This window comes from Theobroma umbraticum, unplaced genomic scaffold (assembly GCF_002168275.2).
Source record: "Theobroma umbraticum cultivar Fairchild unplaced genomic scaffold, ASM216827v3 scaffold_30.0, whole genome shotgun sequence".
In the NCBI taxonomy this organism is placed as follows: Eukaryota; Viridiplantae; Streptophyta; class Magnoliopsida; order Malvales; family Malvaceae; genus Theobroma; species Theobroma umbraticum.
Genome location: NW_018397254.1, coordinates 5,200,006 through 5,212,806, shown reverse-complemented (window position 1 = coordinate 5,212,806; position 12,801 = coordinate 5,200,006). Strand labels below are relative to the sequence as shown.

General features: G+C 37.4%; 2 protein-coding genes across 3 annotated transcripts; both read right to left on the bottom strand.

Moving 5' to 3' along the window:
• Positions 1-1,350: 1,350 nt before the first annotated feature.
• Positions 1,351-6,205, bottom strand: LOC110423099 (TMPIT-like protein). Its single transcript, XM_021437232.2, has 10 exons — positions 5,611-6,205; positions 5,426-5,504; positions 5,232-5,326; positions 4,806-4,910; positions 4,624-4,703; positions 3,078-3,168; positions 2,899-3,006; positions 2,524-2,610; positions 1,730-1,798; positions 1,351-1,610 (listed from the first exon to the last, which is right to left on the bottom strand). Exons 1-10 carry the CDS (start codon positions 5,839-5,841, stop codon positions 1,461-1,463), a joined length of 1,095 nt encoding a protein of 364 aa, XP_021292907.1. The 5' UTR covers positions 5,842-6,205; the 3' UTR covers positions 1,351-1,460.
• A 1,458-nt stretch (positions 6,206-7,663) lies between these two features.
• Positions 7,664-12,000, bottom strand: LOC110418364 (S-adenosyl-L-methionine-dependent methyltransferases superfamily protein). Of its 2 annotated transcripts, XM_021431065.2 has the most exons (8): positions 11,631-12,000; positions 11,426-11,482; positions 10,618-10,682; positions 9,826-10,542; positions 9,382-9,592; positions 8,895-9,192; positions 8,326-8,793; positions 7,664-8,231 (listed from the first exon to the last, which is right to left on the bottom strand). In XM_021431065.2, the coding sequence occupies exons 4-8, from the start codon at positions 10,510-10,512 to the stop codon at positions 8,003-8,005; spliced, it is 1,893 nt and encodes a 630-aa protein (XP_021286740.1). In that variant the 5' UTR covers positions 10,513-10,542; positions 10,618-10,682; positions 11,426-11,482; positions 11,631-12,000; the 3' UTR covers positions 7,664-8,002. The 2 variants fall into 2 exon arrangements, with proteins under 2 accessions (XP_021286740.1, XP_021286749.1); XM_021431074.2 differs by lacking the exon at positions 10,618-10,682.
• Positions 12,001-12,801: the final 801 nt, after the last annotated feature.

Sequence of the window (12,801 nt, the reverse complement as noted above, 5' to 3'; positions counted from 1 at the left end):
GGTGGGAATTGGGAAAGGGTGGCCTTGGGTTGGTGACAGGATTTTACACATATAATTAAGGGGATGGCCCCAACGTGCTGTGGTGTACAAAAACTTTCACCTGTTCCCCAAGCATTTTAAGTTGTGAAAAGGGGAGGGGAAGAAAGATATACATATATACATGTGATCAAAAGGACACATAAATCCACCCATCCCACTTATCCCATTCTTCACTTTGCTTTACTTTGGAATCAAAAGAAAACATATTTTCTTCATTACTGGATTACTTAGCACATGGATAGACAATTGAACGTGGACATGTGCGCCAGTGCGTTGTGGGAAAGAGCCTTTCAATTATAGCATCAATCTTTCTTTTCTTTACTAGTATTTAGCAGGCTGTCTTAGCTCACAAAACTCTGTTTTCTTCTTTAAAAATGGGTATTATTATTATTATTGTTATTTGATTAATGTTTAGATTGTAAACTCTCTATTTCCTTTACACGCATCAAGTAATCATTGAGATTAATATGTACATAAATACAGGTTCGAAAGCAGATAGTATTATCCAAGTTCAAATATTCCTTTCCATAAAAATTAAAGATGAAAAAGATATGGTACTACACTTTTCTTTAGTTAATACTACCAAAGAGTAGTGGACAGCCGAAGTGTATGTGTAGGCAGTCGAGTTGCCCCACCTCTTACAGTTGTATAATTAATGTATCAATTACGTATACGAGCACAATACTCCCGACGAATATGATGAAACGTTCAATTATGGAACAGTGACATGTAACACAGCTTTTAAAGTACCGAGTCATTGCTAGAAAATCAAGATGATAGTGCAAACTTAACATGATCCAATGCAAATACGTACTAGAATATATAGCTTAACCCAAATGATAGATCAAGAACAAAATAATATATTAATTACAATTTTTTTAATATGAAAATCACTTTACTTAATACCAATAAGCCCGGTTTAACATTTCCCTTAAGCTTAAGAGATCCTTTTTTCAAGCTTTAACTTTTTAGTTCAGAAGTCATTGAGAAAGTAATTAATGGCGAAATGAAACCCGTTGCTTAATTTAGAACAGAAGCCAGCGCTAAGGATGACAAGATGGTGTAAGAATTCAGGGCCAACCAGGAAATGAAAGCAGCCCACTAATAAGGTAAAGTCTTTGGACCTCGCAATGAATATACCAACCCACAAAAGCTTCCAGATTGAGAATCCCCCGCTGCTCTAGGTAAAGCTGGGAGAGGCCTAGAAATATTGGGCATTTGCTTGTTACCATTCAACTGTACAGTTCTCTTCAGTTTGATTAATGGTGAAGACAAAGAAAAACAAAACCAACAGTAATTACATATGAAAGGTGAAAACGAAAATCTTAAAAAGAAATTATCATTGCCTCATCCAAGACAAAACATCTTTGGGACACTGGAAACATTAAAAAATGAGACTAATAAGCTATGTAAGATGTGACCTAAGAATTACGAACAACGTAATCCAACTCCTGCTTGCTCTTAGTTCTTTTCATCTTTGCCTTAAACCTTGACTTTGCCATGAGTGTCTGTACTGTGTTCATAAAGTTCCCAACAGCCATCAAAACCAAAAGGATCCCACAAAATATTACCTGCCAAAACCCAGCTCTCCATCACTAAGCATTATTTCCAAAATATATACAACATTAATTTGAACCTTTTTTACTGCATATATGAACAAAAAGAGAAACTGTAACCAGTCAAAGCCTACCTGCCATTCAGAAACAACCCCAACGAATGCTGTCTTGAGCAATAGTAGTCCAACATATGCCTCAAAACCCTATAATCATGTTCATAAGCACACAAGAATATGATACGGTTAATTGCAATTAATTGTGGAGAAACTTCAGAAGAAAATATCTCATGAATAAACACATGCTCCAATGATAAAAAGGCATGCTACATCAATCTTTTTCCCTTTTCGTTTTGAGGGAGGAAAAATAAAGGGAAAGAAGAAAAAGGATATTAGTACCCTTCATGCTCAGCAGGAGAAAAAGAGCAAAAAGACATAACTTGAGACAACCAACAAAAAATGAAAAACTACTTCGTGCATGTAACCACCAACTGAGATTTTCGGCAAGATCTTGGTCATAATCTATACCCGTTGTTATTATCCAAGCAGTTATGACAGGCGAGTTCAACCCTAAAGAAGCACTCACACAACCTTCAGGATGTAATTATTTTAAGATTTATATCAATTGAAAACTAAAATTAAACATTTACAGAATACCTAAAGGCTAAAACATTCTCCTTAAAAAGCTGTGCAGGCACTTCAAAGAAGTTAAATAAACAATTAGCCAACATAGGGTGTGCAAGTTCAAAGGTAAATAAGAAATTGATAGCAACAAAAGATTTTCTTCTTTGCTGACTTGAACTGGAGTAAATCATTTAGAAATTTTTAGTTTGAACTGGAGGTCTTAAACCCTTGGGGGTAAAGAACAACATAAATGGGACATTGTCACACACATTCTGAGCAAGCATTCATCAAAAGTTAGCCTGCATTACCTGCAAAAGGAAAAGTATCGGACATAGAACCCACAATTGTCCATCTACACCAGCTGTTTCTCCCCAGACAACATCCATTCTATTAGCCTGAAAATAATAATGCATTAATGATTAGAATTTAGAACTGGTCCCCTATTATTGTACGGATATGAAATGGAGGCATAATAGCTACTGCTCCTGGCAGAAAAATAGTACGATTTTGACATTTTTGTAACATGTAAGGGAGATGCAAAAGAACAAAAGGGGTTGCAAACCAAGGTTATAGCTAGTATGCAAAAATGATTAACATTGAACAAAGGAAACGAATTTTATTATTATTATTTTTTTGCTCAGCAAAACAAATTTTATTATCTGATGCAGAAAGAGGAACAACACCTTTCCCAGGGCAATACGAGTATAAAGCCTCTGGCGCTGATATCTATTTTGTAGAAGCATGGCAACTCCTTGCATCATAGCCCACTGAAGGAAAAGTTCTACACCTCTCTGCACAAGATTTACTGGTTTGTTAATCAATAACACAGAACATCATTAACGCACAAACCTAGAAAAGTGACCTGCTTTTGAGCACAATTAGGCTGTCCTTTAATCTCCCAAGTGAGACTAACTAAAGCCATAACCATAGCACAATAGTGATGGTAAATCCACCTGCAAAAGTATCTTTTAGTCATCACTTGATGTTGCAAGACTAACCAGAAAAATAGGATGCACAAAAACACAAACTACAGACAAACACTGACAATCAGCATTACAAGTTTTAGAATTGATAATTAATTAACATGAGTGTTTCATAACATAGACAATACTTGTTCTCCTAGGTTGTTGCAGGCCACAATCTAGCAATATATTTCCAAACAAAGCTGAATAAATAATAAAACTAGACTAGATAAGCTGTTTCGACAAAATCATCAACACATAATAATAAAAAAGGAGATTCCACAAGATTCTAGGGGCTTCATAGCCATAAACACAGCTTGCTAAATGATTTCAAACAATTTCAATAACCCGGATGAGATGTTCAGGAGAAAAGAATACAAACTTCTTTCCCTGCCCATCTTTATGTCAAATGAGTGCAACTGATTTTGACAGGTTGAAGTTGTAAATAATGTAACTCACTGAACAATAACCCAGTACAATGCAAGTATATAATCACAAGCAAGTCCATCTCTACTCTCTCTCTCACACAAATTTGGCAATGTAGGCAACCCAAGAAATCAAGAGGTTTAAACAAAATGCAATAAGAGACTGTTTCAGGAATTAAACTGTGAGCAATAATCCAGAACCAATTTTTTATTGGAAGGTCTAAACGTTTGACTTCACTCGGGAAGGGGTTACATATAAATAAACCATCTATAGCACAAGACAATGGTTACAACTGGTACATAAAATGATTCTGATGATGTAATCAAAAGGAGAGATTTAACAAGACATAGACACCATTTTCTTCCTATGCCCTAACTGAAACACCATGAGGATGTATTCCAGCTGTCAAAACTAAAAGAAACATCAACTCAAGTATTATAATGAGAAGATAGAAAATCTTTTCCAAAGTATCTTACTCACTCACTTCTACTTCTTCTCCAACCACCCAACTACAAGCAAGCACTACATAGAGTGAACTAGCTCATCGAAGTAGTCCTAAACGATCACACAAGTTCATCAATTTCAATGTAGGAGAAAACTATTAACATGATTATTACGCCAGAAGAAAATTACAGTAGGGAAAAAGGATAATTAATCTTTCGTGTATAAATATACACCAGGAGACCAGTTTCTGAATTCTCACCAACATTGTGCCTTTGTAAGCATTACATCCTAACCCACAAAAGACATAATTTAAAAGCAAGTAGTGACCCGTAAAAGTGGAACAGAAATGAGAGAAGCCATCTGATTGATAGGAGAATGAGCATTTCTTCCACTATGATCTTGGCCATAAGTCACAATTTGCATGAACTTAAACAAACTTAAAAGATATTTTGATGTCAGAAGTACCCATATCACAATCTCATCTTTGATGACGAAGTCCAATTTATACAAACAATACTAGAAAGTAAAAAAGCTTGCTTTGAGGAAACATTTTAAAAAAAGATGGCATGCAATTACCATGGACGAATATCACTTCCATTTGCTTGCAATATGTTTTCTCGCAAAGCCAAACCAGTGTAAAGGAACAGCAACCATGCCTGACATAGCATACATGCAGCATTATATCACAAACTCTGAATTGCATCAGCAACAAGAGAACTGAACCCAAACAAAACCCTAAGAAATAATTCACTTAATACCTGGTACAACTGAACTGGAAATGCAGGCAAGCATCCTTCCCAGATCCAAGATCTTAAAATAAGCAAAGTTAACGGAAAAAGAAGAAACAGAAATGCAGTTCTATCCTGTTGAAGGGAGATAGTAATTAGTAAGTATAAATACTGAAATTTCAAATTTTCCCTTTTAGCTTTCTAGAAATAATTCACCAAGAACTCAGGAATCCGAAACAATTCTACTACTAATTTGGGATGTGTAAATATATCATAGTCGGAGGTAACTGAAATGTAAAATGAGCCTGCATGTGCATATTGGGCTGAATTTCTATATGCGGGAAATGACATGCAATTGTTAAACTGAAGAACATGTTCGGATCCCAATCAAAAGACAAGCAAAGAATAAAATTAAGAAAAAAAAAGAGAAAGGGTTAAAGGCGAAGTGATGCTTACTCTGTAGCTGTTATATTCCTCCTTAACTTTCAATTGGACGTCTTTGCGGGATGCACGCACATTGATTGGTCCCAAAAACATCCTCAGGAATCTTCCTGCAATTACCAATTGCAATTTATTAATTAATTAATATCTCCAATAATAGGAAAATTAATTTACTTCAATGTAAAAGAAAAGAGAAGAAATTATTCTACCCTGAGCTTTGGCAGGAAGAAAAGCAGCGGCGTCTCCATCGGTTATAATAAATCTGGCTCTCAGTAAATCCTCTTCAAGCTGTTTCGAATCCAATTTTGTATTTTTTTCTCTTAAGATTTCATAAATGAAGAAACAATTACGAGAAATTAAAAATGAAAAGGGGACATGCAAGATAGGGACTTGCCTTGTCGGCGAGCTTGGGATCCAAAAGCTTTTGAGAGAGAAGGGAATTGATCAAGGAACGGAGGCGGCGAATGGAGGATTCAAGAGAATTAGCCTTTTGGCGGAGAGATTGCTCCTCGTTCGATATCCTCGATATGAGCGAAGCGCCGGATTCTTGCAACTCTCTGGCTTGCTCCACCACTCTCCCAACTTCCTCTTCGACTTTCTTCGCGGATTCATCCACCGCCTCCATGTTCTCCTTAGATTTTTTGAATAAGATTTCTCCTTTATTTTTTCTCTAATGAATAAGAAATGACTGTTGGATGCTACTACTCTACTTTGATAAGATATCTCAGCTTCAGTTTCTTTTTTTTTTTTGGGTTTGTTTGATTGTTGTAGTTTTATTGTGGAAGACAAAAGGAAGAATAAAATTAAAAAAAAACAGTGTTTATAGTTCAAAGGTACAAAGAAAGGGGAGGTGTGCTTTCCTTGTCTTTTTGGAAATTTAATTTTCTGGTAGTGAGGGGTGGTGGAGGAAGGCGAAGAACCCAAGAGTTCCCTTCCCTTCTCTTCTCCTCTCCGCTTTTATTATGTGGACTCTGATGCCCCCTCTTTTTCTCTTTTATCCCACACTCCCACGCAACACAAACTTATTCTTTTAATTTACTGTTTTTGTAAAAACATTATGCGTCCCCCTCCCCAATAAAAACCCAATACAGGTATGTGATTATATGAATGAAAATGCTTTTGGCCTAGTGTTTGTAGTATTGTATTAGATTATTAGTAGTCTGTCTTGTTGACCAAAAGAAAATCCACCCAAACTTTCCATGGTTTCACGTGCCAAAACGTTAATATACAAATATATGCTGTTCGAGTATAGAATATTTTCTGTTTTCATATTGCTGCTAGTACAGTTTTTTTTGCTCTATATCCTTCTAGCTTGCCACAAATTTGCAATTCCTTTTTTCTTTTGGGTTTTGCCTAATCAGTTTTGCTTCCATTTTCTTTGGCTCAGCGGATTATAAGATTTTCATTTTTTTTTTTTAGGTACTAATAAAACCAAACTAATATATAGGTATAAATTTAAGGTCCAAGTTGGAATAGCATTGTTGCCGCAGACTTGGTTTAAACAGCACAGGGTTTAGCCGTCTGCTCAATTAATTGAACTCGATGACAACAGGGGAGCAGACTGGACACAACTTCGTGGGTATGAGGGGGCCCAAACTTGTAGACTTTGGTATTATTCTCCTCTATTGGTTCTAATTGGATCTACTATTTTAAGATGAAAAAAATATTCTTCTCACTCTTTAATCAACTTAAAACATGGCTCTTCCTTCTTAACTTTCATCCCTTTCTCTTCTTTGGTCTCCCTGATCAAGCAAAATGGTGATGATTGTGATGAATGGTAGAGCAGCTATCTCACTCCCCGGTGGTTTACTTTCCACAGCAACTACCAAAAGAAGCAAAGCTCAATGCATCCCTTTTTTTCCTGCCTGTCCACAAGCAACATTGCTCGATTACCATCATTCTACAGATGGAGGACCTCTATCCCATACTATACGGAACCTAGCCACTCCTGGAAACCTAGCTAGCCTTAACCATGAACAAATGATGGTGCGTAGCCTCCCTGTTCGGAGTTTGCCACGGTCTATTGCGGTTAGCAACTTTGAAAGATATCTGACAACTTCAACCTCACTCTTCCCACTGTCAACCACCCGGAATTTTAGTCAATACGAGGTTGCTCACGCAAAGCGAGGATTCCCAACCTCGTCGTCTGCCAATCATTTTGTTAGGTATCATATCAAAGTTGTATTCACTAATTTCCTTTATATGGTACAACTTATGTATTTACACCAGTATTCAATAATCAACAGCCTAAAACTAAGAAAGAATCATCCGAATCAGAACAATCACAAAACCAAACATTGTATCGGGGAAACTGGAAAGTCTTAACTAACATCCAAGTTCAACCACCATTAGCATCGAAGATCCAAATAATATGCTGCAATGAAATATTCAAAGCGCCATTCTAGCAATCGCGGAGCCTTTAACAATTATCTCTATCCCTACGGTGATTTACCTTATCAATCTTTGCCATATATACATGATCAGAAATTCAACAACTGAGGAGGCAAGGGCTTAATTCTCAGTTAATACAGACAGTGAGCATATCTGTTTAGCAAATCCTCCTACCATGGAAACAAAGACAGTAACAGAGTGATTTGGAGTAAAAATACTTACTTTTACAGTACATTAATAAACTACACAACCATTGTAAGAAGTCCTACCCTTTACCTCTTTGAAAAGGAAAAATTATCTTGGGTGGAATCTCAGTGATTTTAACTATTTTCCAAGAATAAAAATGAGACAAAGAAGGTGCAAAGAGAGAGAGAGAGAGAGACTATGGATCTCTACTAGCTTTGTTTTTCTGTAGCTTCACCAGTCCAGTATGTTTTGACAGCAACAAGAATTTTCTCAGGATTGAATGGTCCGCTTTCATGGTCCATGATCTGGCTCTTCCATCTCATTCCATCTGTTATACTCTTAATCTTCACAAGCAGCTCCACTGTGTCCCTAAAAATAACCGTCCCTTCTGGCCTCAGAATTCGGTCCATCTCCAGCAAGATGTAAGTGATGTCACACCTTCAATATACAAATTAAAACACGTTCAACCACAATTACAAATTACAAGATCAAAGATAGTTCATGATTGAGAATACATCCTCTCAAATATTACCTGTCCTGGTATATACTAAACAAGCCACTAGCATGGATGAGATCGTATGTTCTTGGATATGTTGATAATGCCTCACACCAGTCCTGATACGTACCAATTAAACCTCGTTCGTAAATAACTCCCAACGTGTTATGATCTGAATTTGCAGGGACCACATTCATGACCCACACTGGATACTTTGACAATGCTGCCGCAAATCCCCCAAGGTAAGCATTCATGTCCATTATATTCCGATATCGTCCAGTGGGTAGGAGACTAATAATCCGTTTGTAATGTTCCACTCTATCGTTCCACAGTTCATTATCCTCCTGAAATTTCTCAGCAGTGATGCCTGGTATTGAACCACTGCTAATTCTAGGAGGGACAGCAAATGCACGCTTCGGCCATTTTTCTACTGGGCCACCAGCAACATCATCTGAGCTGCTTACCTCTGGAAGTGGGGTTATGCAAGCTTCCAAATCTCTGTACCTTTTTAGCGCAAATTGACAAGAAAAATGAGACCACAAAAGGTTTTTTATGTCTGTGTGTCAAAGGAGGATATAAGAGCATTAAAGCACTAAAGAGAGTACCAAGCTGTGTCTGGATTGTCTGATTTGCATATGTGCGGCGTTTTAATGACCCTTTTACTTTTAATACACTCAATGTGGTTGATTGGCTTTTGCCAAACTGATAGATCATTATTTTCAACCACTTTCTTCCAGCATAGTCGTTTGGCAACATCTTCAATAGCATCTTGCTCTTGTTTTAAGTCCTCCTGTGTCCTTTCCCAGCCTCTCCAGTATTTCTTCCAGTGAATAGGAGGACCAGAGAGAACCCAATAACCACCAGGCCTTAGAATCCGGTCCACTTCAGTGAGATACAAACCATCTATACCAAATAAAGGAAACCATTAGCTAATACACAACTTTTGGACCTGTAGAAGAATGAGATAGAAAGTAGTAATAGGGTCATATGATGCCTAGCTGTTGTCACATAGAAAAAGGGTCATTTCCCCCTTCCTTATTGAGTCATCTTCTTATTTTTGACAAAATAGCTAGAGATATAGAGATGCCTTACCGTACTTTTGCCAAGGTATCAAACAGCGAGAGCAATGAGCCAAGTCAAAAGCCCTGGCTGGGTAAGGAAGCCTCTGTGAACCCATGATTCCAATCATTGCAGGAACTCCACGTTCCAATGCAAATTGAACCTGTGCTTCATGTGTATCTCTTGGAGCAATAGACATTGTCAAGACATTCCTCTTCAAGAGGTAAGCACCAAAACTTGCAACCTAACACCAGAGAAAAGAAGTAAAGAAGAAAAGAAGTAGCAAAGGCAATTAGTAGACAATTGGAGTAACTGTTACTAACATAGACCAAAAGTAGATATGCCATTGTATTGCACAAGAATCAAAAACAATTCTTGATTTTAAAAAATTTATAAACCAATTAGATAGCAACAAATTCTAAAGGATGGAAAAAAATGCAAGCAAATAAATTGTCAAAAAGGATGTTCATTGCTTACCCCGCAGCCAGTATCAACTGCTGTTCTAATGGTTCCATCAGTAAGGGGAATGAGCTGGCCAATGTCATCAATATACGCATCAGCTCCCCGAGGGAACATGGTGCCTCCCCCAGGGAATCTGAAACGATCACCCTCTACTTGAATCCAATTCTGAATTGCCTTCTCAATACTGAGTTCTCTATGAGGAATATTGTCATACCAGGCATAATCTCGGCTCTGAGGCCATTTGAAAGGGGTCTTATATTTGGGTGGAGCAGGTATAAGGCAGAGGAGGAGTTCTTCCTTCGTGGGACAATGCCGCTCTCTATATTTCAACATGTCCCGATCAAATTTCCTTCCCCTCACTTTATCTTGGCAGGGAGTGTACTCGCTGAATGACATATCACATGGTGGAAACTGACTGACTGTTTTAGAACTGTCTACCTCAACTTGATGATGGCTTGCAAAGTCCAAGTTGGTTGATGATGGATTAACTGGGGAATTGCCATCGCCTGATGTAGTGGCATTACCGTCACAACCAACTTTACTGTATACATCGGATCCAGTGGTGGGAGTAGTACTATTCTGCCAAGCTCCCAACACGTAAAACAATATGCAGAGGCCACTAACCCCTAGTATCCAAGTGAGACGTTTCCTCTTGGCTTCTAGCTGATGATGCTTTGGCGATCCACTGTACTCTTTGGCCATATCGATCTACTGCAATTATCTCATGACAAGCTAATATACAAAAAGATGAAAGAAAGGTTAGAATCGAAACATACCACAAAGTGATAAACAAAAATATCAGCTCACATTTCTCTTATAGGATGTCATCATAGCTTTCCTTTGTAGAAAAGAAGGAAAGATACCACAAGTAGCTGCAAGGGGAAATTTGTCCAAAAAATTAAAAAAAATAGTTTCATTCTATAGTCAATTATTTTTAGAAAAGAGCAAACAAGGGGCCAGTCAGGCAGAAAGGGTGGACCTAATTTGTCCAAAGAAGTCAGAAAACATGTGGATCATCCATAAGTGAACATATGATGGACTTCACGCAGGTAATTGTAAAGATTCATAAACTAAACTGAATATAACAAAAATTAACCAAGGACTCTAAAGCCGTCCAGTTGACAAGAATAAGGTGACTAGACAGAACAAACAGTGGAAAGACAGAGAAGAGCATAAGAATTGAAGCGCCTTTAAGGGAATCCAGGCACCAATATTATGATTTTTACCGTATATTAAAGAACTTGAAAAGGAAAGGCACTAAAAAACAAGCATCTCAACTCCCATGAAAATGATTTACCAAAAGAAGTCTAATAACCCAAGTGCTAACAGAACACAGCATCAGATCCACTAAAAGGAAAAAAAAAAAGGGAAATCATGGAGCACAGAAGTCCTTTTAGAAACTTGCAAACTTCTTACAAGAAATGAACTTTGCATAACCTTTTCTCTGGAGTTATCGTTTTCATCATTCACAACATATTAAAAAGAAACAAAACCCTGCCTTTGGGAGATATTCAGCATTAAACATACATGGCAGCAGCGAAAAAAAACTCACCTTGTTCTTTTTGTTTTGAGAAAAGAAGAAATTTTGGTACCCAAAAAAGAAACAGGAAAATACCTGAAGAAGGTGATCTGGCTCTATTGAGACTTTCACACACTCCAAATAGGACGGTATCTGTAAAAAGTGTAGCCGGAACATATAAATAAATAGATAGAAAAAAAAAAGGAAAAAGCTAATAAAGTAAGAAAAGAAGGACCAATTAAGTAGCTAAGAAAAAGCAGGTAGACATTGGCGCAGAAAGATGGTTATAATAATGGAATACCATGAAAGAGGAAAGTATAAGATTTCCGCCATTACAGGAGTCGGAGACTGTTGTTATTTTTTTATAAAAGAAAAATGATGCTACCAAGAAAATAAGTAGTGGACTGGATAACATGTGTTTACGTAGAATCCTTGTGGGTTTTTATCTCTTTTTGAAATTTTTTTGGGGAATAACCAAAAATGGAGTGAAGTGAAGGACAGAAGGAGAGATGAGAGATCTAAGAAAGCGTGGGATTTGGTCTAAGAAAAGACAAAAGGGTAGTGGAAGAAGTTGAGCATTCAAAGGAGAGTGACCAGCCTCATTTGTCTCTCATCCATCTCCATTTTCCTTGCATCTTCATTTCCATTCATTTTTTCCCTGCTTTTTAGGTTCCAACTTCAAAAACTTAAACATAAAAGAAAACCCTGTTCGTTTTAAAATATTATATATTCATCTGGGAAGGTGGGGTACGGAATTGTTTCCAACTTTTCAACAAGCAAAGACCCACCATACACAATCGTAATCAAGGACGGCCCTTTTCTTCAGGACTTTTTTGGCAAACGAAGAAAAACAGAAACAAAGAATCAATGAAAGGGAAACATCAACCAGAACAAGTTGAGGCGATAATTACTGATCGTCTACGTAAAGTTCAGTCGCCCATATATTTCAGACTGAAAGCTCGGGTATGGACTCTATGATGTCCAATCAAATTGGTATTTAGGTAAAGATAAAAGATTTAGTAAGTATAGATGAAATGTTGCGTAGCCAGATCAAAATTGCAGTGTATAAAAGTAGAAGTGACAAAGGAGTCACGTTGATGATTCGATAAACCCAGAAGGACCGAATCCATAGCTCAGCTATGGTCCTTTTATCTTTTTAAGCTGTAATGATGGATGTCGCGAGTTTGGCCTCTCGGGCTTGGAATTGATAGTGTCAGGGCTGCAACAATTTACATGCAACGACGACTCGTCGAATCTAATACTTACTAATACTAATACGGCATCATGTCCTGGCCGAAAATAAAAAAGTGGAAAAGAAAAGACCTAGCTAAGTGGAACAGAACCAAGGAAGTTGGTGGACACTGGCCACTTGCCACGTTGCAATCCGACTTTGTGGTCAAAAGTGCTTTCCGTCATGTCGTGTTTTGCGTCGTAGGTAATACTAAAAAATTTGTCTTTGTCAAAGGCTTAAG